Source organism: Parathielavia appendiculata (genome assembly GCF_033297405.1).
Source record: "Parathielavia appendiculata strain CBS 731.68 unplaced genomic scaffold N657scaffold_1, whole genome shotgun sequence".
Classification (NCBI taxonomy): Eukaryota; Fungi; Ascomycota; class Sordariomycetes; order Sordariales; family Chaetomiaceae; genus Parathielavia; species Parathielavia appendiculata.
This window is the reverse complement of record NW_026944220.1, coordinates 3205438-3230239: the sequence shown is the minus strand read 5'-3', so window position 1 is coordinate 3230239 and position 24802 is coordinate 3205438. Positions and strand designations below refer to the sequence as shown.

The following is a 24802-nucleotide window of genomic DNA, read 5'->3' as shown; positions in this document are numbered from 1 at the left end:
ACGCTAATAGTACAATGTCAGCGTGATCCAGGGCCCAGTTCCGAGAATTGGCGATTCCCCGTTCCCTCTGTTGAGCGCGACAAGAACATGTGGTTTACAGTACATTCCACAAGGAATTCCGAGCCGTTGGTGTAGTCGAATATTTTTCTCTCTGCTACCTCCCCGGGCCCATTCGCGGAGATGGTGGCACGGTTCTTGAAGAGATAGTACCTACCTTAATCTTGAATAGCCCTGCAAGATGTAGTGAATACATTGTCCTGTAACTCGAGGCTGATATGGTGCTCGAGCAAAAACGTGAAAAGCTGAAGGGTCGGAGGGGGTGTATAACGACCGTGTTTCATGTTGGCAGTGCCAAATCGTCTATATAAATCTTCCGGTACAAGTGGAATATCAAGTATCGGAGGGGAGGCCGTGTGATATGCATGTGCTTTGTCAACTGCTAGTCTCTCGTCAGTCTCGTGAGAGGTGGGAGAAGTATGTGCAAGGAGGTGCTGATTAGCCGAATTCATGATGTTGGCGGGCACCAGAATGTCTACTGCCTGAAAGACGCCGAAAAGGACAATTTTGGCTGTTCTCGTCTTGCCGAAGAATGAGCCAGAATTTCGTACCATTGGTTGTCCAAGGCTGGCTATTATCCGGAGGGTCAGGGAGCTTGACATGGCAGTATCTGACCTCAACGTATCAGACTAGATGATGTATGTCCAAGAGAGACTGAGTTTCCGAAGCGGGCAGGCAATGTCCTTGAGCGGAATCTCTTGTTGTCGGGCGGCCGGGGCGGACAACCGTTCCTACAGCCGTCAAGGACGAGGCCGGTGGCTCGCACCTGCAACACCCCCTTAGTCGATTGTCGAATGGATCATGGAGTCTTGGGCAATAGAAATTCCAAAAGAGAAAAGAGTAAAAAAGAATACCGCCATCAAGGCCGGATCAAATGCGGGAACGACTTTGGATCCTTTATGTCAGACAACTACTGGGGACCTTGGCGACCCTAAGCAGCGTGGACTTGTGAAGATGCCGCTATGTCAACAGAAGCGCTTATACATCGGCCAAGGAGTCGCAGTATTGGAACTTTGGAAGATGCGGACGACAACCTCGATAGGGGCCGATGAAGTTAGGATGCAATCAGCGTCATTGTAATTGAGGAGGGGATGCCGACTGAGATCTGAGAAGTTGGGAGTGGGTTGTGTGGCACGACTGGATGACCTGAAGTTGGAACTAAGAAAGCCTTGCCTAAGACCCTTGTCTGCGGCGTTGATTTCAGTGTGTGCCTCGTGAGACGAGCCCAGGTGTTGTTGGACGACAGTGGGCTGCCCCGCTGATCCTCCTGATCCACTGCGGCCTCGAAGGTCCAACTAGCGGCCGATCAAGGCTGACTTCTCTGGAAACAGCAGCTGCGTCCCAACTAACTTGGACCACCCAACTTGCCATGCAACACAATAGGAACTTCCCACTAAACCAAAGAATATGATGTCCGCACAACATTCAATTCCGTTGAACGCCCTTCTTTTATAGTGAGTGCCACGACCTGCGACAGAACAACGTGTAATCCCTTTATCTTGGGATGCTTTGTCTATCCTTGCAGGGAGACAGGTTAATTGCCTAGGTATGTAATGACAAATAGATTCCAGAAAGAAAGTCCTTCGAGTAAGCAGTCTAGCACCAGACTCACACGCCTACTTCCCGTCAGCGGATCAAGAAGAATCAACAGGAAGAAGTCAAGCCTGTTAGATATTGAAACTTTCGGCCATTATAGACGGTGATCGGATGACGACATTGTCGAGTCACGAGCAGATCGGATCCTATAGGTCCTCGACCCGCACACCCGCCGGAATGTCCACACAGCCCACAGCAGTCTCCGAGTCGACCGAGGTCGACAAATCCGCCGTCCTCAGGACAGACATCGAGGCACTCAAGAAAACCACCCATGTCCTCGAACCCTTCACGCCACCCAAGTCCTGGCTCAACCCACCCATCCACGACCCAAACCTCCCCTCACTCTCCGCCTCAAACCCGGACCCAAACAACGTCCTTCTCTTGGTCCCCACAGAAAATGAAGACAAAGTTCGAGTGGTCAAAGACTACTTCACACGTAAGACTCTCCACGTCCCCGAGCATGTCAATTTCCCGCTCCCGGAACCCCTGCGAGTCACCGCCGAGTCACAAGTCGGCGAGCAGCCCTACGACTCGGCCGGGCCCGAGGGCGCCTTCAACAGGGTCGTCAACGCAGTCAGGCAGCTGCAGCGCGATCCCACATACCAGAAGTTGCTGGACGACCATCGCATCGGAACCGTGGTTGTCGGGTCGGTGGAGAATTTCATGCTGAGGATCAACGATCCGGATGGGAAGGGGACCGTGCCGGTGGACTACGGGTTTGTGGTGCTCTGCCGGATTCCGGTGGTTCGCAGCACTGCGACTGTCGGATGGGGTGGGCAATCATGGGAATGGAGGACGGGCATCTCGCGCGGCGTTACCGTGCCGGTGGACTACTGGACGGAGGCGGAAAGGGCTGGGTTTGATGATGACAGGGAAGCTACTAGGGAGGCGAGGCGGAGGTTTGGGAAGATGACGGTTGGCACGCTGCTTGCGCGGTATGCTGGGTTGAGCAGTGCTAACTGGCATGAGCAGTTGGCGGAAGTGTCAAGATATGACTTGCTGGCAGAGGCGATGGCCAATATGGAGGCACCTTGGCCAGCATCGGCTGCTGAGAAGTAGCCTATTGTGCCCATACCTGGCTGGGGACCTGGTCTTAACAGAAGAACGAAGGTACCGACTACCTGCTGCCAGTATGTGAGAAGCGCTTCAAGGTGATATTGGTCGATAGATTCAGGGTTAGGATTCGGTTTTGGGTTTTTTGTATGTTGGATGCAGTCACTTGTTAACGTCTTGATGTGCTGTTTACCTTGCACAGCGTTATAGATGGAATGTTGGTTTCGTGGCTCTGGCCTTGTCTTCGCTTGCCTCTTGTCACGATGATCCCGAAGAAGAAGAAAGTCGCCGAGCTCATACATGCGCGGCCTTTCCCGGAACATGCGACTTGGCTTTCTCCAGCTTTGCCCACTGTGCTTTAGGCCATCCCACCATCCAATCGAGGAACTTCTTGATAGCATCGCCATTAGCAAGCCAGTTCTGCCAGAGGACCACGGTGGCGATGGTGGCCGGAATCGTGGTGGCCCAATAAATCCACAGTTTGTCTGAGACCAGCCAGCTTCCATCCTCCCCGTAGTTGAAGAAGCTTGTACTGAAGATAGCCTATGCAGTGTAAGAGAGAGTAACTGTCAATTGCCAAAAACTCTATTGGCAGTCGTACATACCGAGATGAATGTGGCCGGGAGGAATATCATGGTGAGGAGAGCAATTGACTTCATGACACTGTTGTCCTGGCGAGCCATGTTATTGAAAGCCTGCGGTGTGTCAGTTCCTGCCTGCGCCTTTCAAGCCTCTGGACGTTTTGATGGGACATACCAGGTCAATTTCGTTCTTGAGCCGCTCCTCATTCGAATCAGATCTCAGCTTCAAATTCTTGAGCGCCGAGATCTGGAATTGGGCGTAGTCCTTCGCCTGCTCCCTGTACGTCTCGCCCAGGTCAACGTGTAGTCTTTGCTGGACAGCCTCTTGGCGCTGTTTCATCTCTGTTATAGTGTCGATGGCCGCTTCGAGAATCTCCGAGGTGTGGATCGCGTGGCGGGACACCTCATGGATGGGGCCAAATATGGCGCCGGTGCGCATGCGGGTCTGAAAGGTTCAGCAGATCAGCCTCAACAAGGTGCTGGGAGGGCAGATGGTAGTCTTACCTTCTCAAGGAGCCGTACAGGATCTCGTACCCGCCAAACTGCCACATCTGTGTAGACAATCAGCTGGTCTACGAGGCAGGGATGCATGGCAAACGGGTCCCGAAAGTCCAAGGGCTGATCTTGCGTTTCGAGGAGCTTTTGCAGCTCCGAGCGCATGTCAGGGGGCGTATCGACACATAGGACCTGGCATGTGTTGGGGTACTCCCAGCGCGTGAAGAAGGACATTTCAAACCACTTGTAGCCCTTCTTCATGTTCGTCACATATTCCGCGCCATTCTCATGGGGCCCGTCGTCCACTTTCTTGACCATCTTTACCAGACATCGGAACCAGGTTGCTGTCAATTGTCAGCTCACTGAGACGCCGACGGCTTCCGAAAACTTGATCGCTCACTGTAGCGGGTAACATGCTTTGAGGCCTCAGGGCCCGGGCTGTCGTAGTTGGCCTTACTCCCGAAGTAGCCGTTCAGCTCGAAGCATGTCCTGTTCGCCACGAATTCGGGCACGTTGAAGTGGGCAAGGAGCTTCTGCCGACGGCCATCTGGGGGTGGGTAGTCCTGCAAATCAAGGAACCTGAAGCGATTGTCAGCTTCCCCAAGATCCGCGGCATGCGATCGAATAGACTCCTACAAATAACATTGTTTGGGTAGACCGGCCAGCTGAAACTGGTCAACTCGGTTGCTCTCATTACTGCACGACTTGCCGAATGCCAAACTCACATTGTCGACGCTAAAATCTCTCTCGCTGTCGTGCCATTTGTTTCCAGTGGCTACTTCTTCTGTCAGCCCGCTTCCGTCATTGGAATTCATCACAAGCCTGAGAACATGGAGACTCACAGGGCTCGAGGACGAGGATCCGTGGCCTGGCGCTCTTGGAGGACATTCGGACCACTCCGTATGATAAGGAAAAACTTCAAGTTGTAGATTGAATCATGGATCGATGAGCATAGATCAGTGGCGTCACTCTGCCGGCTGGGATGATGTTCACCGAAACCAAGAAAACTCGGCACTCAAGGCTGGGATTTTCACTGCTAATAAAACACCAGGTGATTGGTGATCTGGTTTGTCCTGAACCATCAGAAGTAATCCGCATCTTCCTGCAGGATTGCGGCGCGTAGCATGCATTGTCTTTCCCTGATTGGACCAAGCCATGCCCCTGGTAAAAGCCGGGTTCAGTTCAGGCTTTGGGACTGCTTAGTGGGTGACTTCTGGCCCCCAAATGGTGTTCAGGAACAACCTACGGATGCAACTGAGGGACCGTCAAGATGACCCTGACGGGGCTCGGTCACCAGAGTGCTTGTTCTTTCCATCGTCAGAGCGCCAATGTATGGAAACGCCTTCTAGAAGAGACTCCAAACTTTGTTGACTGGGAATATTAGGATATAAGCCCCCGGCGCGGAAGCGCGAACATGGCTAGGTCGGCAAAGGTTCTTGACAACTCCAACACATCGTGTCCAGTGTGAGAAGCGGACTTGCGGCTGACGGTGCTGCAACAAACTGAAATGGTTCTGTTTGGCTGATTTCGAGGTTTGCGCATCGGCAAGTGGAAGCTCGCGCGCCTTGGAACCTGTGAAGGCGTGGGCTTTTTCTTGGCCATCAAGAAAGTGGGGCAAACCGGGGCGCGGGTCATCTTTCGACCGGGAATCCACACACACGGGAGCCCTGGTCGAAATTTGCAAATTCGGCGAAAAACCACGAGCGAGGGGATCGACGAACGACGACACCACACGACCACCACCTCAACACGATCGAATCCAGCCGTCAAAATGGTGAACGTTCCCAAGACCCGGAAGACCTTCTGCAAGGGCCGTGACTGCGGCAAGCACACCCTGCACAAGGTCACTCAGTACAAGGCCGGCAAGGCTTCAGCATTCGCCCAAGGCAAGCGCCGTTACGACCGCAAGCAGTCCGGTTACGGTGGTCAGACCAAGCCCGTTTTCCACAAGAAGGCGAAGACTACCAAGAAGATTGTGCTCCGGCTGGTGAGCTTGGCCCGATGCGAAACTTGGATACGGTGGAGGAGTCGCTAAACTGGGGTCGGACAGGAATGCTCGTCCTGCAAGACGAAGAAGCAGCTGCCGCTCAAGCGGTGCAAGCACTTCGAGCTTGGGTAAGTTCTTCGCCAAGTGCACCACGTTTCTGTGTTTCGGGAGGGACCGCCGAAGCATCCGATTTCGCGACGTTCGATTCGACGACAGACTCCCGGCGCCTTGGGTCCGGCGCCTTGGGCCCTCCGCTGAAGCCGCCGCCCGGCCGATCAGCTCCAGCGATGATGGAAGCCTTTGCGACAAGCAAGAGTCACGCTGGCCTCTGGCAACTTGTTGAACGTGGTGATGGTTACGGTGTAGAAGAAAAAGGAAAGGTGCCAACTGGACATCGGTTGCGGCACAGCGCGACACCTGGGACTCTGCATGTGCTCTCTTCCGGCGCAGCTCCCAAGTAGTCCGCGCTGGTGTGCTTCCGAAACCGAGCCGGCGAAGTGCAGTGCGTTGGTCCGCACCAGAGTCATCTCCGGACCCTGGTATCGCTCGTCCTGTCCTTCGAACTCGGCACGGCGGTCCCTCTCAAACAGCTCATGCACTCTTTTTGGAAACTTTGTTCTGACACCCGGATATAGTGGTGACAAGAAGACCAAGGGCGCTGCCCTCGTGTTCTAAGCGACTGGCGCTCGGGGAATTCGATGGTGACGAATTGAGGACATTGCCCTGGTTTTTCGGAAGCTGGCCTTGCATGGCCCTTCCCGCCATGCCATGGGAACCCAGGAAGCGATTCGACTTTGGCATGGGGTAAATGGGCATAGAGGAACATGTACAAGGCATGGGTGGTTCGGACGCGGAACAACAAGCACAATACCATCTTGGGGCGTTTCGTCTGCGGTTTATTCACGATCAAGGGTCTCAGTCCCCACGCTCCAATATTGGGTCCCGCCCAGCTTCGATGTCTTGTCCGGCGTTTCGCATGCAGAGAGGCGCCCGTAGCTGTTCCGGGTTGAATGCCACAAACCTTGGGTCTGCACTGCAAACAAGTCACTTGGTTCAATGCAGAGGAGGGCCGTTGAGCTCCGCCACCATGATGACCCCTACTGTTACTACTTTGACATCCTTTTACGCCCAGCCTAACACGGCTTCCCAGACTTCATCGTTGACCAGAACTCAATTTCTGGCCCCTTCGAGTGCACGGTGGCCAACCGTCAAGTCGAACAACCCAACGTACAGGCATTCCCATCGGCGAGGGAATCAGTGCTTCATCTGTGTCCTTCTATTTTCAAACCTGCCCGCCAAGATCAGAAATTGCATGGCTGCGCGACGGCTGACTGCATCGGAAGGCTCAACGATGCCCAACTGTTTCGGAATTTCCCACCCATTTGACTGGGTGTTGTCAAGTGCCGTCCCACCCACCACAATGTAGACAACATTCAGCCACCGCCAATCCCAATTGCGACAACGGGGATCCGAGGGGACGGTAGGGTTCCCTAGCGTTGCTAGGCATGCCCAGCCCCTCGCAGCCACCGCCATCACCAATAACATTAGGTGCGGCTGCTTAGAGCTTCGGAGTTCCAGGTATTTGCAGGGAGACGGTGAGGAGTGGCTTCAGCCGCACTGCGCCAGTCCGGTCCGGAACACTCACACGGGGCAGTCAGGCGGACCATAGACGCCCAATATGAGCGCAGCGGTCCCCGGGATCGCGGTCGGCTTGAAAGGCCAGTTGCATTCCCGATTTGGCACTGACCTCACGCAAGTTTGTTTGAGTATATGGGCGCAGAAGAGAACATTATCGTCCAGTCTTGGTTAGGACAAGGAGCAGACGCAGTCCACTCGCCGAGCTCATAGTCAGCTGGCCGGCCCCTAAGACGGACTGACATACTTCCCGTATCCCGCGACACAGCGAGGAAGTCATGCAGCAATCGTTTATGCAACCCCAAGACGACCGAGCCACATACGAGTACACCACCATCCAGGCCACAGAGGATCGCCATGAAGGGCCAGCGGAGGATGCGTCGCGTGACCGAGCATCGGCTGTGTGGCGGTCCCAGGGCACGCCAGACTACAAGCCCAAGCCACTTCAATGGCCTTTCATCAGTACCGTCATGGTGCTGCTGCTCGTGGCCATCGCTTTGGTCGTTGTCGCCGAGAAACAACTGCCAGATTCAGACTCCAGTGCCAGGATTCTAGGTCTGCACCCGAATGCCTCACAGCCCGAGGGCCTCCGCTTTGCTCGGGCTGCTCGGGATGCCTTCACCAACACGTCCTCTGAAGCCACGGTCGACGAGACGGCGGGCGATCCCCCACCTTCGCCGACGACGCCTACGACGCTTGTTATGGCCACAACCACCTCGCAGATCCAGGGAAGCAGCACGACGTCAGAAGAAGCGAAGGTTCCGAACCAAAACCCTACGGCAGCGGATTCTCGGAAATCAACGACGCAGCTGGTTTCAGAAGCTACTGCATCAACGTCTACGCAGCCATCCAACCCGGCGCACCCATTCACGTTAACGACTTCTTCGCTAGTTGCTGCTTCGCTAACGACGACCTCGTCTGTTTCTACTTTGTCGCCGTCAACGGTGTCATTAGACCCGGGGAAGCCATCCACGTCGACGGCGGGTCTGCCTTCTAGTCCATTGTCCTCAACATCGTCCCCCGTCAGGCCGTCAACAGTCACGACATCCACTAGCGGCAGCGCCGACGTTCTGTTCATTGATGCCGCGCCCGGATCCTCCACGACAACCTCCACGGTGTCTCGCAGCACTGAACATGTATCTGCTACCAACACAGCTAGCCTCCCAAGTGGCGCGCGGGTGGCCACCAGCGTGTCGGTCGGTAAAGTCACAGGCAGTGTCACTAGTATGGTTACTACAGTGACCACCTACACAGTCTCATCGGACGAGACGATCTCATTCACTACCAACACCACGTACGAGACCACCAAAACACTCACCGTCCCCAGAACCCGCAGCTCGCCAATGCCGACATCTCTCCCAAGCTATGCAACAAGTTTCTCCGGGCCTGCCCAAACCCAGACTGAAGAGTACGACACTATTACCGTGACGGAGATCGTGACGACACCAACTGTCCTCCCAACTGTCCGGCCCACGTTCTCGACGGTCACCTCGACAATTATCACAGATGTCGTCATTCCCACCACCGGCGAATTCACTGAAACCTTCTACGAAACTATTTATCCGCCCAATAACTCGCCCAATAATCCGGAAATGGTGACCGCTCAAAATCCTGGTCCCGGAGTGGTGACGGGTACCGCTGTTGTCGAGGGGACGGTAGAGATCGTGAAGACCAACGGCCCGGTTATTCTCGTGGTCACGGTCGACGAACAAAAGACCCAAGTCGTCGAGCCGCAGGTCACAACCGGAGTGGTGCGGGTTGGGGGTTCCGAGGTGACTAATGTGGTGGTGATCACCCCTACGCCAGGGAACTCGGACGGGGTGGTCACCGTGGTTGGCGGTTCACCGGTGACTATCGTCAACACGCTAGGCCCAGTGACTGCGACGACGGTGGTTGATGGCGTACAGCGTACCATTATCGAAACGCCTCCTCCACAGACGGTGGTCCGAATAGACGGTGGCGTCACCGCAACCATTCTACCCGGGCAGCTGGTTACCAGCACCGTCGTCAACAACATCGGCGGCACACCAGTCACCCGGGTTGTTGTCACCACTCCTGCTGGGCCGCCGTTCGAACCTATCACTTACACGATTGTGAGAGACGTGGGGGGCACATTGGTTACCGAGGCTATTACCACGACACCAACGGGCGCGCCTGACGAGCCCGTCACTTTCACTGCTGTCGATATCGTGGGAGGAACGCCGGTCACGCAACTGGTGGTCACAACAGCCAATGGAGTCGGATTTCAGCCGGTCTCTTACACCATCACAACCATCATCGGCGGTACTCCAACAGTTGTCACGGTTACCCCTGGTCCGACGACTATTGTCGAGACGATTGATGGAGCCGCAGTGACACGCGTCACCACTCCGCCTGTCACCAGCTTCACCGCCACTGTCGGAGGCACGCTGACGACGCAGATATTGGTGACCACGCCGGCAGACGCGGAACCCATCACCCTCACCTTCGTCTCCACGTCAGGCGGCACCCTCAGCACCTTCACCAGCACCTTCCCGCCCTCTACCTTCGTCACCACCATCTCCGGGACTCTGCGGACCATAACCTCGACCCCCTCCCCGAGCACATTCACTTCGACCTTGCCCATATCCACTCTGACCTGGACCTCAACCACATCCCCAACCAACACGGCCAACGCCCGGCCTACCGCCACCGTCATCCCATCCACCCGCGTCCACCGCTGGACAGAAGCCGACATCTTCATCGGCACCTTCCTGCCAGCGCTGCTCGGCGTGGCGCTCATCATCCCGCTGCGTATCATCGACCTCAACGCAAAGCTGTACCAGCCCTACCAGGCGCTCGCCAAGCAGCAGCAGCAGCAGCAGCAACAACAGCAACTCAAACGAAGCCAACCCGGGGCCGACACCCTCCTGCTGCAGTACACAGGCCTGTGGGCCTTTGTCACGCCCGCCGTGACGCTCCTGCAGGGCCACCCGGTGCCCTTCCTCACGACGCTCATGGTCGGCTGCGCGTCGTTCATGGTGCCTCTCGCAACCGAGGCCGTCGGGCTGAAGCTGCACGGCGAGTGCTACCTCAACACGGCGAGTTCGCGGTGCGGGCCCGCGCTGGGCGTCAGCCCCGTTCCCGCGCACGCGCTGGTCGGGTTGATGGCGGCTGTCGTGGTGTTGCTCGGGTTGGTGCTGTTCCTCGTGAGTCGGTGGGTGACGGGGGTGTGGGCGAATCCGTGGAGTCTGGCGGGGATCGCGTCGCTGGCGAGGAATGAGCACGTGAGGATACGGCAGGAGGGGGAGATGGGAATGCGGAGGGAATTGGCGGAGAAGCAGTATGGGCTGGGGTATTTTCGGAATGAAGGCGGGAGGGAGGAGTATGGGATTGTGTTGATGGATGAGGAAGCGAGGGGCTTGCATCGGGAGGAGGACGGTCCCGCGGGCGATACCGAGTCGGATCTGCTGGTTGAGCCGGGGCTGACGGCCAAGTGGGGAGGCGGGAGTCGGCGGCTGCCGTTCATGACGCTGCGGTATCCCTGGCGGATTGCCTTTGTCCTGTTCCAGCTGGCTGTTTTCGTCTTCGTGGTGTACTATCACGCCTACTACCGCGGCGGCATCCGCGACGACGGCCGGCTCTGGCTGTTTCTCAACTCCAACACGTTCGGCGTGCGGTTTGTCTCGGCCGTGGTTGGCGTCATCATCGCCTTTTGTTGGCAGGCCTTCTTCCTCAGTAAGTTCGCCGGTTCCTCTACCTCCCAGCCAGCCAGCCAGTGGTACTAACCGTCCTCATCTACTTAGGCGTCAGCCAAATGACCCCATTTTACCTGCTCTCTCTGCGTACTCGGCCTCCTGACTCGTCCATTCTCTTCACCCCCTCCACCAACCCGTTCTCAGGCATCTACTCCTCCGTGCGGCACCGGCAGCCCTTCCTCTTTGCTGTCTCCTTCGCCGCCATACTCTCCGAGTTCCTGCCTGTCATCCTATCCAATGTGCCGTTCAACCTCGCCCAGACAGGCACGGCCGCGACCGTGTGCGCCGTCCTCAGCTGTCTGTTTTTAGGTGTTATGCTCGCCGTGCTGGCCGCGTCCTTCTTTGTGCGCTACCCGCCTATGCCGGTCGACCCGAGGTGTGTGGCGGGGTTGTTGTGGTATGTCTCAAAGAGCAAGATGCTGGAGGATTTTGAGGGGGTGTCGAGGCTGGAAGGGAAGGAGAGGGCGTTGAGGGTCAAGGAGATGGGGAGAAGGTACTTCTACGGAGTTCTCATGGGTGGTGGAGACGGCAGAAGATTGGGGGTTGATTGTGATGTTGGAGGGGGAGGCGAGGATGGCATGGGATACCTGGGTGCTCAGGGAATTCTCAGGGGGCGTGGGGACGACTAGATTGGAGGGGGGGCGGTGAGGAGGATATGATTGATGTGGCATATACATGGTCCTGTTGTAGTTTATACCCGTTGCTTTTCGTTCCATTCCAGTTTCCACTATTTCATTCAGCATTGCTTTTGCTTGTTTCTTTCCCTCATGGATCAAGTTCGTCATGGGCGTTGGATATACGGGGTGGCGTCCGGATTTTGTTCTCTATTCAATTGCTGTTTCACGCGTCTAGGTCTCTTCTTTAACGTAGCCCAGCTTGGCTCAGTGTGCTTGGATGGTTATAGTCAAGGGTCTGTGACTTGATTTTAGAAGTGGGTCAGATATTTTGTTTTTGGGGGGTGGGGTGTTGCTTACATGGGAAAAGGGGCATTCAAATTGTGTGAAATTCAGTGGATTAGGCATGTTATGCTTGGGATGGTTTTTAGGGAATTTTCCATTATTGAACTCGCTGGTCATGGATGTCTGGGGGGTAAAGGTATGTACTCACGTAGAGGCTGCCACTTGTGAGAAAGAAGCTGCAAGGAAGGAGTAGGTACAAGTATGTAGTTACATGCTGTTTTTGACTCAATATCTAGTAATTAATTGGCTTTTATCATTACATTACCATGTTGTCGTCTTCATGTTCGCCGGTGGCAGGCCCCGTCTAGAAGAAACATTCAAGTTGGCATAGTTATACGATTCACCCACACACCTCAGCTTGGACTCCCTACAGGCATCCTTTCAGATCGGAAGATACTACATAGTAAAACGGCCATTACTGGAGCATTTTGTCATAGTTACCGCGGTTCGCTGAACCTGGGAGCAGGTGCTGTGCCGCTTTTTCCCTGCTGTGGCTTGTGGTAGGCTGAAGAGCTGACCTTGGCAGTCTCCCATCGGTTCGGCCAAGAACAGACCCAAATCTCACTGGTCCTTGGGCTGGTCTCGTCTTTTAAGCCCAGAAGTAGCCGTGATCATTGATGTGTTGCGCCGCTATCCCGCAGCTCTTCCATCGCCTGGTTGGTTCACGGTGCCGGGTCAGGGGGCGGTATTGAAGCGGATTGGACCAGAGAACAAATTGTGCTACATGAGCCACGCTTACTGCGCCTGTGCCGCCAGTCAGACGCTGCGGCGAAAATGGTAAAGGCTTTTCCAGGATGGTTGACGGACGGCACAGTGACGCTTTCTCCGAGCTTCTCGGCAGACTGCCTCATTTTCCAGAAAGTTACCATCTAGGATGCAGGTCGCCGCGAACCTTACATGGTGAAGCTCGTTGTCTCTGCAACGTGCCAAGCTCTGGCTCTCGCATTCCTCCTTGACTGCTTTATCTGATCTGTTATCCCCAGCGAGCACTATGCCAGTCGATGTGAGAGACTTCCTCGGCCTCCAAAAACCCCGAATTAAAACTGACGTAGGAGCTAAACAATAGGGAGCGAATCTTCCCATCCCGAACCATGGGCGGAACTACGGCGGAGAGCTGGAGGTTTACCACTGGCACCACCCAGACAACGGCCCGCATCCATGGATGAAACCAGCGCCCGAGGTCTACAATGATCCGAGCAAGCTAGAATTCTGTCAACACCGGCAACCAGAGGACCAACAACGAAAGATTCTCAACCTCCGTCTCCCGACCTTCATCATATCCTGCATTCTCCTGGTGGTCACTGCTGCCTTGGTGCTAGTAGGCGGCCTGTTGGGAAACAAGGTCGCCAGCCTGGAGAACATGATACCCTCCCTCGTCAGCAGCATCAACGCAACCGCCAGTAATCCGACTACCAGTAACAGCACCTCAGCGCCACCAGCAACAACAACAGCAACAACGCCACCGACATTTCCCGTCGAAGGCTGGAATTACCTGGGCTGCTACTACGACTCGGCGTCGCGCATCCTTCCTGGCGCGGAGCTGTCGGCCACCAACATGACCAACGAGCGATGCGGCGCTTTTTGTTCGTCCAGCGGCGACTTTGGCAGCAAGCCGCGGCATTTCGGCACCGAAGTGGGTGTCGAGTGCCACTGTGGCACCTTGACCGAGGCCGACCTGAAAAGCAAGCAAGCGCCCGACTGGGCCTGTGGTCACCAGTGCCGGGGGAGGACCGGGGTGGCGGAACGGTGTGGAGGGAATTGGGTTGTCAGTCTGTGGGAGAGGGTCGACGGTTGATGGTGTTTAAATCAAAGGTACTTCATCATGAGTATGTAACTACCATTTGCATCTGTAATCAGGTGCAGATGTAAGGCGTTAGTCTGTGGGCTGTGGAAGGTGACTTCGAACAGACGCATGTTGGGGGTTCATGCTTGGTCCCAAGGATAACTATCACAAAATTGCGAGCACTTGGCTGGATTGCAATTGATGCTCCTCAAACCTGTTAGCTTTCAGTTGATCCTTACTTCATTAGGTACTGTTTAATTAGAGCATGGTCAAGAGTCTCGTAGCCTGAGGTACTGAAGGTCAAACCTCTTTCAACACATGTGCAGCTGGTCCTCACGTAGGTTTCGCCAGGTAGTCTTGGTACCCTAGTCACGGCAGGCAAATGAGTGTTGACGCTGTAACAGCGTTGAATGAATTACTACATAGTAGATTGAATTCATTGCGCTGAACTCGCAATTTTGAGAGCTGAACTCGAAGTTGGGAGGCTGTTGGTGCCTTGACATTGGATTGGATACCAGCACTTCACAGAGCTGGCCCATTGCTGGTGTTTATTCCGGTAATTATTCCCCATCTTCCTTCTTTCAATGTCAACTCTGTGTATTTTTTTCGAACTCATTGGGTTTTCCAAACGTGTGTGCTGACAAACGAAATCTCAACCCCTCCTCAAGCCCCATCTTATTTCCTTTCAGGCGCCCAGTGCTTGCTTTGGAGGGAATGGCTGAGTGGTGAGGACAGCCAATAGTCTAAAACCGGCTAAATGGGATTTCGTCTAGGGCAGTGGAAGTGGAGGAATATGAAACCATTGCTGGAGCTACTAATACTCTTGGCTCAACTCAACCTCTTTGCAACCACTTCGCTGGACAAGTTGATGGCCCCCTGTATCCAATTGGAGGTTCTCAACGACATCAACTTGAACTCTGACACGCCTTTCTTTACACACACAAACATCTACGCACGCTTTGCCGTGACCGAGGCGGTTACTTTGACGCAACAACATGGCGCCCATAAAAGTTGGCATTGTAGGCTACGGCTTCGCCACAAAGTGCTTTCACTTGCCCTACATCCTTCCAAACCCAGATCTAGAGGTCTACGCGTTCCTGCAGCGGGCGGCAGCGCCGAGTGAACCCTCACAGACACCTCGTTGGGGCCACTGCACCATCGACTTCCCGCAGGCCAAGCACTACCGGACGACCGACGAGTTCTACGCCGACGATCAGATCGAGCTTGTCGTAATCTGCACCTCAAGTACGGCGCATTATGAGTTTGCCGAGAAGGCTCTGCTTGCCGGCAAGCATGGTCAGTGATATCACCTCCTAACAAGAAATAGAGCGAGACAAAGACTAACGCACGGAGAACTGCAGTGGTTGTCGAGAAGCCCTTTGTTACAAGCAGCGCTGAGGCAGATAGGCTCATTGCCCTGGCCAAGGAGAGGGGCAAAATCCTGACGGTGTTTCACAGTCAGTGTCCCTCCAACTAGCATGCTCCAGTCTCTGTTTCTAATTGGATCGTAGATCGGAGGTTCGACAGCGACTTCAGGACCCTGCATCATCTCATGAGTCACGGCGCTCTGGGGGATGTGCTGCAAGCAGACATCCACTTCGACTACCCCGATCCAACGTGGATCTCTGGATGGACGTCAAAGGAGTACATACCTGGGGAAGGAATGACTTTTGGCCTCGGTAAGCCATCTCGGTACCATAAATTTACATATGTGAGGATATGGAGTTTAACCATCCACTTCAAAGGCACCCACACTCTTGACCAAGCGCTCTATCTGTTTGGCCGGCCCGCCTCGGTAACCGGCTTCCTGCGGTCAAACCGCGGCATCGACAGCGAGATTGATGATACCTTCATCATTATTCTCCAGTACTCGGGGAAGCAAAAGAACCTGCTGGTGACGGTCAAGACGGCCATTGTCACGCACATGAAGGACCAGCTGCGCTTTTTTGTCCGGGGAACCAAGGGGACATATTTGAAAGTAAGTTTCCGACATTTTCCGTACATGTAGCCGCTGATAGTGGTTTGACATTCACAGTTTGGAACATGCCCACAAGAGAGCCAGGCCATCGCCGCTCCCGGGCAGCCAGCAACAAGCCCCGAGTTTGGCGTGGAAGACGAACGCATCTGGGGCACGCTGACCACCACCACCGAGTTTGACCCCGAGATCCAGCACTTCGACGAAGAAAGCAAAAAGTACATTGGCAAATATCCCAGTCTGAAGGGGTGGTACAGGGGATACTACGAGAATGTGTCGGCGGCTATTCGCGGGAGGGAGGAAATTTTTGTCAAGCCTGACACGGCGAGGGACGGGCTGAGGATCATTGAGCTGGCGAGGGAGTCCCAGGAGAAGGGATGCACCGTTCCCTGGTCCTAGTCATTAGATCGAGATCGTGATCGAGATCTGAGGCCGGGGTAAAGGTGTGTCTTTGCCCCCTTTGCTCCGCCTCTGGCAATGCCGGGGAATCTGGGCGCAGTGTCCGGCATGTCAGCCATGACACATGGAACTGTGATAGGTCGTTTCTGTGTACCAGAGCATGCACCGTTGACTGGCTTTGCTAGCGTGCATCACTAGGCCCTACGCTACTGCACCGGCCATGCAGCCGGACGTCGCTTGGATGTCGATGGGCCGAAATCGAATTGCCGTCCAGACCTTCACGGGTCGTGAAATTCCAGTCAAGACAGCCCGCCGTGTGTAAAAGCAATTCTTCCAGTTGGACCCGGCCGTTGGGTCTCCCGCTTCGTCGGGGTTTAGTCCTGGGATATTGAAACTCAAAGCAGTAAGGAACCTAGGCGCTGTCTTGAGTGACAACTATAGCCTTCATTCTTCTTGACTGATTACCTTACCTAACTTCGATTGTCAAAAACACCCTCCCGTACCTGCACAAGATCCAGCTGCGCCAATTCCATTGTGTTCATATCCTCGGCCACATACAACATCTATTATTGACGCAAGAATAAACCAGGCCCCCAATTCGAATCCTACTCCCCAGGTCCTTGTTTACCAATCAGTGGCTACCGATTTGAACCGTTAGTCATCAAGCACACGGGACAACAACCTCCCTGCACGACCGTTCCAGTGGAGCCGGAGGCTCTCATCGCAGCTAGGGCCCCATGCATGCAACGCTTTCAAGGATCCGGCTGCTGGTATCCGGATTCGGGTCCCTAGATCTAGGCGCAGAATCTTGAAGGAACCCCACAGCCAATGCCAGTGTCCTTATCGGTGGCCACTTTCCTTCTGCCTGGCAGTGCATCTTGACCCGCCGGCTTGTTCGCCGGTCTCAATGATGGAGGGTGGGTGCTACTACACGGATCCGGATAGTTAGTTCCAACATCTGACGTCCCCTAGAGGACCCTACCCAACGTTTTTCTCGTCTGTGTGATTTTGTTCCCCTCTCGCATGCGTGCTCTCGTTCTCTTGCAAGTTGAAAAGAACTTCCGATGCAGCAATTGATGGACCAACAACTCGGCAACCACGGTCTCTCTTTGTTCGATCCGCCTGAGGGCCTCGTGGCAGTTGAAAGCTCGGATGGTCCTCTCGCTGATGGACAATTTCTGACCTTGAATGCCACACTATTGCCCCTCGGGAGCTGGATACCTGTACCCGAGGGGGATCACGCGACCATGGCCATGTCAATGGAATGGGGGCAGCAGATTCACGCCATCATGCCAGCATGGAGGGTTTCCAGTCCCACGACTCCGCCCGATCCTGGAGTTGTTGATCAGCAATACACCGTACCCACAACCCATTGGCTTCAGGGGTTGTCGACCTTGGGACCCAACGGCTTTGTGGTGGATAGCTGTGAGTCGAGCTTGTCTCGGCCAGCTTCCGGGCCATGGATCAATGGAGAGTACCTTCAGCCTGGTGCTTCACCATGCTTGCTCCCGTCTCTCAAACCACAACCGGGGAGTACCCTTTTCTCGACGCACTGGCGTCATGATGCTTGGATCCAACCAGCGGAAAACGGGGCCTCCTCGACAACCGAAATTGACGTGGAACCATCCAGGAAAAGAAGAAAGCCGCTGCACAGCGACGGGGAGAGGGAGACACGGGATGGGAACAAGGAAAGACGCCTGACGAGATTCCCTGACAACGAGATCACTCAGTACCTACCTGAACATGCCCCCATCTCGAGACCAAGGCTAGCCCAACGCCCAACCCCGGACAAGAGCCAAACAATCTGGCCAAGCACCGACAGCAACACAACGGACACGACTTCCAACACTGACACTGTCAGTCCGTCCAATTCCCACCACCACCCCGCAAGCGACACATCCCCGACTTCCACAACCTCCCCAATCTTCACCGCCATCACCACCGCCCCTCCTCCTCCTCAGGGTCCTATCACTACCACCACCACAACAAAACCGAAACGAACCCGCGTCCGCAACCGCAACCGCGCCGCAGCAAGCCGGTACCGGGCCAAGACGCAGGCCGCCTCGGCGCAGCTAGAGGCCGCGGCCCGCGCCGCCAGCGCCCGCCGCCAGTCGCTGCTCGCCCGCGCCGGCGAGCTGCGCGACGAGGTGCTGCTGCTCAAGGCGGAGCTGCTGCGGCATGCGGGGGCGGGGTGCGAGTGTCCGCTCATCAGGGCCTATCTGGAGCGTGCCACCGAGGAAGCGTGGGCGCATACCATGGGCCGGCGGGTGTCCATGTCGTCGGCCGTGCCGTTTAACGGTAATAATTGTCCGTCGTCGTTGAGTGGGGGGAGGCTGGGGAGTTTGAAGGGGAGGGGAGTTGGGCTTGAACATGAAGGTCAAGGGGGTGATGAGGATGGTTTGTTAACGGGCGTTGGGACGAGCATCCTGGGGTGAGTCGTTTGGTATCTCCATCTCGTGTACCTAAGGTGGGGTAGGGTGCTGGTTGGATCTGCTTCTTTCGGAGGGTGGTGGGCTGTTTGACGTTTGTGAGGGTTGATGAATCGGATGGTGGTTGGTTGGGTTTGGTGTTGGGGACAAGGGAAAATTTGCGATATTTCTGGGCTCGCCTCGGCCGGTTGGTGGCGAGCCTTCTGTCGTCGTATGTACCTACCTGTACAGTACCAAACATGTACCTATCCTTCGTCGCTCTGTCCGGCTTCACGGCAGCCTCGGGTGTTCATGGACACAACCCCAAAGAGTCGAGCAAAGTCCGCGTCTGCGATCCAGGAGGGCGTCTGAAGTCGGCCGCGCTCTCGGTGCATGCAGTGGCGCAAGAAGGAACAGGTCGTTCTCGGTCATGCTCGCCAGGTGGTCTCATAGACTATATACGACGTAGGCAATTATTTCTAGTGAGCAGCGGCTCCTAACCGCCAGTTGTTGGAGGTCATGATGGCCCTCTGTCTCTCGGTCGGCCCCCGTCGCTCCTGGCCATCCTGATCGTCCTGCCTGCGAGCCTCGTTTCGCCTGGTTGGCGTGGGAGCAGCGGAATCCGTCGAAGTGTCCGCAGAGCTCCTCCAAGGAGCGTGGTTGATCCCGCCCTGCTCGAATGCAGGGCCCCTGCTCCGGGGATAGGAGACGCGCAAGGTACCCCCTTGGATCGGCTTCCCGTGCAATTCTTTCAATGCGCGCTCAGCCTCCTCGACGGAGCTAAAGTCGACGAAGCAGTAATGATGGTTCCCCGGCTTCTCCCGTGTCTCAGGGCGCGGAGTGATGCGCTTCCCAATGGCGACGCTAGGTGTACCTGAGTAAGGTCACGTCGACTGCGATTGGAGGACAAGGGAATACGTACACATCAAAACCGGCAAGAATCTCCTGCATTTCAAGATCGTGCTGTGGCTGGTTGATCATCTTGCCCAGACCCCCGATGTACAGTGTGGTCTTGTCAACACTGCGATGATTCCTCTCTTCCAGATGGCGGATCGCGGCATGCGGTCCCTGGTCCGGCTTGGGGTTTTCGTCTTTCCCTTTCCAGTCTCCCCACCTCTGGAAGGTCGGGTTGTAGTCGCGCTTGCTGGCCCAGCGCGGCTGGCTCGACGTCTTGGGGTGGCAGGGTCCGATCTTGATGGGTCGGTTGAAGAGCAGGACCCCGGGAAGAGAGTCCAGGGCGCGGCCTGCCTCGTCGCGCGTGGTAAACTCGGCAAAGCAATAACCTGGGTTCCTGCCGCTGATGGGGTCGACCGAGATGTGCAGTCTCTCAAACGACTGTTCAAAGCCGCTCTGGCGCAGCAGGTCTTCGACGTCGGCGGGTTTGACCGAGTAAAGCAGGTTGCCAATATATATGCGCCGGCCCTCGGCAAGGGCGTCGCCCTGCTGTGTCTCGGGACTACGAGTAGTCTCCATGGGTGCTCTTGTTGAAGGGAGGGGAAGCTGATCGGGAGAGTTGAGAAGCTGAGCGGAGGCTTATGAGATTTGCTGCTTGTTCACCGCTGAAGCAAGAGCTGTATCCGTCCATGCAAAATTTTCCTTATTTCAGGTTGTATTGGGCTTAGACCGCTAAAAAGTGGGGTCCAAATCAGGAAAAGAGTCGATTTCAAGGGGCTTTGCCACGCCCAATTAAGGGCTTGTGCCTCATTGACATACATCCCTTGTCCACGTGCGTCTGACATGACACGGCTTCAAGTTCGGACGACATTCACAGACCTGGAAGAGTAATCCAAGACTGAGAGAGAAGGAGGCATGACGCTCAGTTCACAAGCAGATACGTCGCCCATTACCCAAGGGTTCATGTCAGGGTAAGGTGCGGTGCCTAACACTGAACTTCGGAAATATCAAATTGTTGGAACCTGCGGGGCGATGACCGCTGAGATATGCGCTGGAAGAAGCTATTCTCAGTCAAGACCGTGGATTCAATTGAAAAGTGGTGAAAAAGTGCTTGATTCTCCATGCTGTTGTTGATGGGCATGGGAGAGGACTAAGTAGAGGTAAGGAAGAGGGGTTGCGGTGCTGGCACCAATCAACCACCGAGGTCCGTTGAATGCAGCCATCAAGACGGATTCGTTCCGACACAAATCACTTCCGGATCATTCACTGCCGAGTCAACTCTTTCAGTTCGACATCACAATAGCTGGATGCCAGCATCCTGTTCGATCGATTTGCCCTCCGCTTGCAAATACGGAAATACAATCGGATACTAGCCTGCGCTTTAAATTCGAGATGAACAAATCGCACGTCACATCCCCTAAACGGCAGCCGCTGTTGACCTCTGAGTATCCCCTACTTTACTCATCTTGGATCCGCACGACAATCTTCTTGGCCGCCTTCCCAGCCTCCAAGTCCTGGATTCCCCGGATGACGCTCTCCCAGCCGACTCCGTCGCCAAGCTGGTACTCGATCGGCTTCAGCGTGCCGGCAGCGAGGTGGGTTTCAAAGGTCGGAATCCAGCTCGCAATTTCCTTTGTCACTGTCTGACCGATGGGCTCGTTCAACCGGCAGAGATGGCCGAGCTCGGCGCGGTACTCCTTGATGGTGGACGGGGTGTTGAACGGGGACCTGTTTTCGTCAGTCTTCTTTCAGCACCTACATGCGGTGGCTGCAATGGGATAGTGGACGCTACCAATCATCGACCGAGGTCAGGTACTTGGTCGTTGCCGTGGAGCATGTCTCGAGCGCCTTGACCATGATGTCGTAGCCATAGGCCGTGGAGTCGAAGATGCGGGCAAAGTTGCCGCCGGTGATCTTCTTGATCTCCGCCAGCTGCTCATCAACGGGGCCCCGGTTGTTGAAAGTTGCTGTTGCGCCGTTCTTCTCGGCGGCCTAGGGGCAGGTGAGTCTACATCAAATCAGATATTGTTATTGAACTCACAGATGCCTTGGACGGCGAGCACGAGGCAAGCACCTTGTATCCGCAGGCTCGTGCAATTTGCACTGCAAACTGCCCTACGGTACCTGTCCCGCCCAGGATAACAACCCATTCGTCCTTTTCAGGGGCTCGGGTGCCGTCCTCAGACAGCTTCAACTCCATGCCGGCGAGGAAGCAGAGGCCTGCTGTCTGCGCAAGGGTCAGAAGAAGGCAAGCGAAACAGGACTAATGCCTTTTGAGTATTTCTTACCAGCAAACCAGCCCCAACGGTTGCTGTCTCCTCCACAGTCAAATTATCGCTCTTCTTCAAAAACACATTCTCTTCAACAAGGAACGCGTCCTGGAATGGGGTGAACTTGTTCTGGCCTAGCGGCGCGCAGCCATAGACGTAGTCGCCGGGCTTCAGCCTTTCACAGCCCGAGCCGACCTCGAGAACGACCCCGGCACAGTCGCTCCCAATGATAGCGGGCCACTCGCTGATGAGGAGACCAGTGTGGTGCTGCAGGGGCTCTCTGGATCTTGTCAATCAGGGGTTTTCTTAGGCGAGAGACTGAACTCTTACACCGGATTGATGCCAACAGCAAGACACCTGACCAGCGCTTGCTTCGGGCCTGGAGTGGGACGTGAAATGTCGTTGACAATGGTGTAGGGTTCGTTGGGCCCGGCGATGGTGATGCCTGATTGAGTGGCCATGTTGAGTGCCGACATGGACAGTACCTAGGTACCCTGAGTTTAGGTAGGCAGCGAGGGATGTCAAGGTCGGAGATGAATGAGGTTTGATGCGGAGGAGTAAGTTCATATACATGTATGCGGCCACCGCAGCAGTGAACCCCATTCAAGGTAGTCCGCATTCCTTTGGCATCAGGGCCCCTTGCCTAGGCGCCAGCGGCCTACGTCGTCCCCGCGATTGGACAGGGCAACCTCAAGCACCCGTATTTTACACTGTGTGCTTCCCTCGGTTATGACCAAGAACATGCATGTTTCAAAGGTGTGTTGGGGCCTTTGAATCGGTTGATAGATGGTCCGTTGCTGACGCGATAACCGCAGCTCAAGGGAAGCTTATGCATCAGTGTGCGGCTGAGGCACACCTCTCTGAGGATTGCGGCAGCCAGTCACTCAGTCTTCTCCGCACACGAGCAGCCTGTGTTGGGGGGCCGAAAAAGTTTAAGCGACGGCTGATGACTTGGCAGATAGCAGCAGAGCGATCTATGTAGTTGCCAATGACGTGCGTTGCTGGCTGCACCATTCATCATCCACCATGCCGTCTCATTATGCGCGTGGTGTCCGGTACTAGTAGGTACCTGGGTAGGCAGGCAACAAGAACATTGCGTACCTGAACCATTGGGAATAATCAGCAAAACACAATGGCTCATCATCCATTCGCTACCATACGCCTTATCTCAAGTGAGACCCTGCTGACAGCTCTCGTTGCCTAGAACTGACCATTCAAGCTTCAGCCTTTAGGTAGGACAGGTACCGAGGTAGGGAACTCTTACGGAGATATAATCAGCACCAGACGCTGGCCAGGTGCTTGCAGGATGAGTGCGACTTTGTAGCCAGGGAAACCTTTTGCATTTCTACCTGGATACATTTCTCGAACACAAGAAGGCAAAACCCAAACAGTTGCCCAGCGTGACTGCTCTATGGAAGGTAGGGCCGGGGCAGTGATATATCCAACAGATACTGCTTCATCATCAATATGAGGCGTCATCCACGCTCGAGTCAAAATCATATGAATGCCCTGTTCTGGTACTTTGTAGCACCAAATTTACAGCGAAGGGATTGAAGCGATATGTACAGTTTTTCCTCACTAGAATCTACATGATTCATTGTCCCGCCAGCTTATACAGGTCCCCCCCCCCTCACCCCCCCACCCACCCCTTTCCCCCCACTCCCCAAAACATCCTATTTATGTCCTTACCCCTGAACCTCAAAGGCACTGTGAGTACCAGTCATTCTGGTATGTGCACTTGTAGGGGCTAGCGCAAGTCCTGCACCCCGTGTAGCCGTTACCGGCGCACTGTGCCCAACGAGGCGCCGTGCAGCTGGAAGGAGTCGAGGTAGTAGTGGTGCTCGAGCTGCTGCTAATTCTGGAAGACGACGTGGTGGTGCTGATGCGAGTTGTGCTAGGGGCAACCGTGCTGGTGGTCGTGGTTGAGCCACCGCCGGTGATGCCGAACCACTCCATGTCGAGGGCGCCGTTGACGGGGATGTTGTGGGTGACTCCCGTGCCGTAGACGCCGACCAGGTTGGGGCCGTACACGTACTTGGTGTATCCGGCCGAGGGGTTGTTGGGGAGGGTCTGCTGCGGCTGGCCGTAGCTGTAGCCGAAGACGCCAGCCCACTGCTTCAGCGTCTCGTTGAAGTTCTGTCCGCATGTTAGCATTCTTAGGTACCTTAACCGGCTCCTGGTGGTGTGACGGAATATTGGGCCTACCTGGGGATAGATGGTGGTATCTGCCGAGCCGTGATAGATCATCATCCTGGGGCGAGGACCAGTGTAGCCGGGATACATGTCCAACGCTGTCTGAGCCCAGGCACTCTGGGTCGTGATGGACTGGCCGTTGGCGCAGGTCGAGTTCCACCCAGCCACGGTGCCCGTGTAGAAGCAGCCCGCGGGGACACCGGCATAGGCACTGGCCGCCTTGAACAGGTCGGGATAGGTGGCGGCCAGCACATTGGTCATCATGGCGCCAGAGCTCGTGCCGGCGACGAAGACGCGGTTGCGGTCGGCATTGTACTGGGAGATAGTGTAGGTCACCATGTTGGCAATGCTGTTGCTGTTGCCGCCGCCGTTGCGGGTCAGGCTGGCTCTGGACGAGACATCCCAGCAGCCTCCGCTGTTGGGTGACTCGGGGTAGATGACGATGAAGCCGTACTGGTCGGCAAGGCGGGCATATGGAGTGCCGGTGTAGAAGGCTTGGGCCGTCCCAGTGCAGTAGTGGACGGCGGTCAGGATGGCTGGATTGGGCTGCAGCCTGTCGGGGACATAGATGAACATTCTCGCGCCCGATGGGTTGGAACCAAAGTTGGTAACCTGAGTGAGGGTCGCCCGTTTGACGATCTCGGCAGCGGCCGAGAAAGGGGCCAGAGCCATGAGGCTCGAGACAAGTGTTGAGAATTTCATGTTGGGCTCTCTGGGTGCCGGTGATGCCTGTGTGCACGTCAAACTGGTCTGGACGGTCGTCACAGGAGTTGGTGTCTGGCGGTGCGGAGAAGTGCCTCT

General features: G+C 55.5%; 10 protein-coding genes across 10 annotated transcripts; 6 read left to right on the top strand and 4 right to left on the bottom strand.

Moving 5' to 3' along the window:
* The first annotated feature begins 1471 nt into the window (after window positions 1-1471).
* Window positions 1472-3083, top strand: N657DRAFT_639736 (uncharacterized protein). Its single transcript, XM_062791822.1, has 2 exons — window positions 1472-1603; window positions 1688-3083. The coding sequence occupies exon 2, from the start codon at window positions 1831-1833 to the stop codon at window positions 2710-2712; it is 882 nt and encodes a 293-aa protein (XP_062652942.1). The 5' UTR covers window positions 1472-1603; window positions 1688-1830; the 3' UTR covers window positions 2713-3083.
* On the bottom strand, window positions 3001-4670 carry N657DRAFT_676831 (uncharacterized protein; the record flags this gene model as incomplete). The annotated part of the gene is made up of 8 exons (XM_062795927.1): window positions 3001-3249; window positions 3312-3401; window positions 3463-3732; window positions 3792-4126; window positions 4183-4361; window positions 4419-4447; window positions 4508-4557; window positions 4625-4670. 8 exons carry the CDS (start codon window positions 4668-4670, stop codon window positions 3001-3003), a joined length of 1248 nt encoding a protein of 415 aa, XP_062652941.1.
* Window positions 4671-5505: 835 nt separating this feature from the next.
* Window positions 5506-6576, top strand: N657DRAFT_639733 (uncharacterized protein). Its single transcript, XM_062791821.1, has 3 exons — window positions 5506-5769; window positions 5833-5897; window positions 6405-6576. The coding sequence occupies exons 1-3, from the start codon at window positions 5554-5556 to the stop codon at window positions 6442-6444; spliced, it is 321 nt and encodes a 106-aa protein (XP_062652940.1). The 5' UTR covers window positions 5506-5553; the 3' UTR covers window positions 6445-6576.
* Window positions 6404-7438, top strand: N657DRAFT_57990 (uncharacterized protein). The gene has a single exon (XM_062789424.1). It carries the CDS (start codon window positions 6578-6580, stop codon window positions 7193-7195), a length of 618 nt encoding a protein of 205 aa, XP_062652939.1. The 5' UTR covers window positions 6404-6577; the 3' UTR covers window positions 7196-7438.
* N657DRAFT_686545 (uncharacterized protein) lies at window positions 7194-11749 on the top strand (the record flags this gene model as incomplete). Its single annotated transcript, XM_062796842.1, has 2 exons — window positions 7194-11100; window positions 11169-11749. The coding sequence occupies exons 1-2, from the start codon at window positions 7683-7685 to the stop codon at window positions 11747-11749; spliced, it is 3999 nt and encodes a 1332-aa protein (XP_062652938.1). The 5' UTR covers window positions 7194-7682.
* A 966-nt stretch (window positions 11750-12715) lies between these two features.
* On the top strand, window positions 12716-14164 carry N657DRAFT_686544 (uncharacterized protein). The gene is made up of 2 exons (XM_062796841.1): window positions 12716-13082; window positions 13146-14164. Exons 1-2 carry the CDS (start codon window positions 13071-13073, stop codon window positions 13872-13874), a joined length of 741 nt encoding a protein of 246 aa, XP_062652937.1. The 5' UTR covers window positions 12716-13070; the 3' UTR covers window positions 13875-14164.
* A 693-nt stretch (window positions 14165-14857) lies between these two features.
* N657DRAFT_560666 (NAD(P)-binding protein) lies at window positions 14858-16236 on the top strand (the record flags this gene model as incomplete). The annotated part of the gene is made up of 5 exons (XM_062787992.1): window positions 14858-15158; window positions 15224-15319; window positions 15374-15541; window positions 15608-15840; window positions 15898-16236. The coding sequence occupies 5 exons, from the start codon at window positions 14858-14860 to the stop codon at window positions 16234-16236; spliced, it is 1137 nt and encodes a 378-aa protein (XP_062652936.1).
* A 2887-nt stretch (window positions 16237-19123) lies between these two features.
* N657DRAFT_562231 (uncharacterized protein) lies at window positions 19124-20117 on the bottom strand (the record flags this gene model as incomplete). Its single annotated transcript, XM_062788122.1, has 2 exons — window positions 19124-19508; window positions 19567-20117. The coding sequence occupies 2 exons, from the start codon at window positions 20115-20117 to the stop codon at window positions 19124-19126; spliced, it is 936 nt and encodes a 311-aa protein (XP_062652935.1).
* An 833-nt stretch (window positions 20118-20950) lies between these two features.
* On the bottom strand, window positions 20951-22294 carry N657DRAFT_639729 (GroES-like protein). Its single transcript, XM_062791820.1, has 5 exons — window positions 22139-22294; window positions 21827-22088; window positions 21580-21765; window positions 21331-21530; window positions 20951-21266 (listed from the first exon to the last, which is right to left on the bottom strand). Exons 1-5 carry the CDS (start codon window positions 22267-22269, stop codon window positions 20996-20998), a joined length of 1050 nt encoding a protein of 349 aa, XP_062652934.1. The 5' UTR covers window positions 22270-22294; the 3' UTR covers window positions 20951-20995.
* Window positions 22295-23506: 1212 nt separating this feature from the next.
* Window positions 23507-24703, bottom strand: N657DRAFT_652637 (carbohydrate-binding module family 1 protein; the record flags this gene model as incomplete). Its single annotated transcript, XM_062794322.1, has 2 exons — window positions 23507-23944; window positions 24014-24703. 2 exons carry the CDS (start codon window positions 24701-24703, stop codon window positions 23507-23509), a joined length of 1128 nt encoding a protein of 375 aa, XP_062652933.1.
* Window positions 24704-24802: the final 99 nt, after the last annotated feature.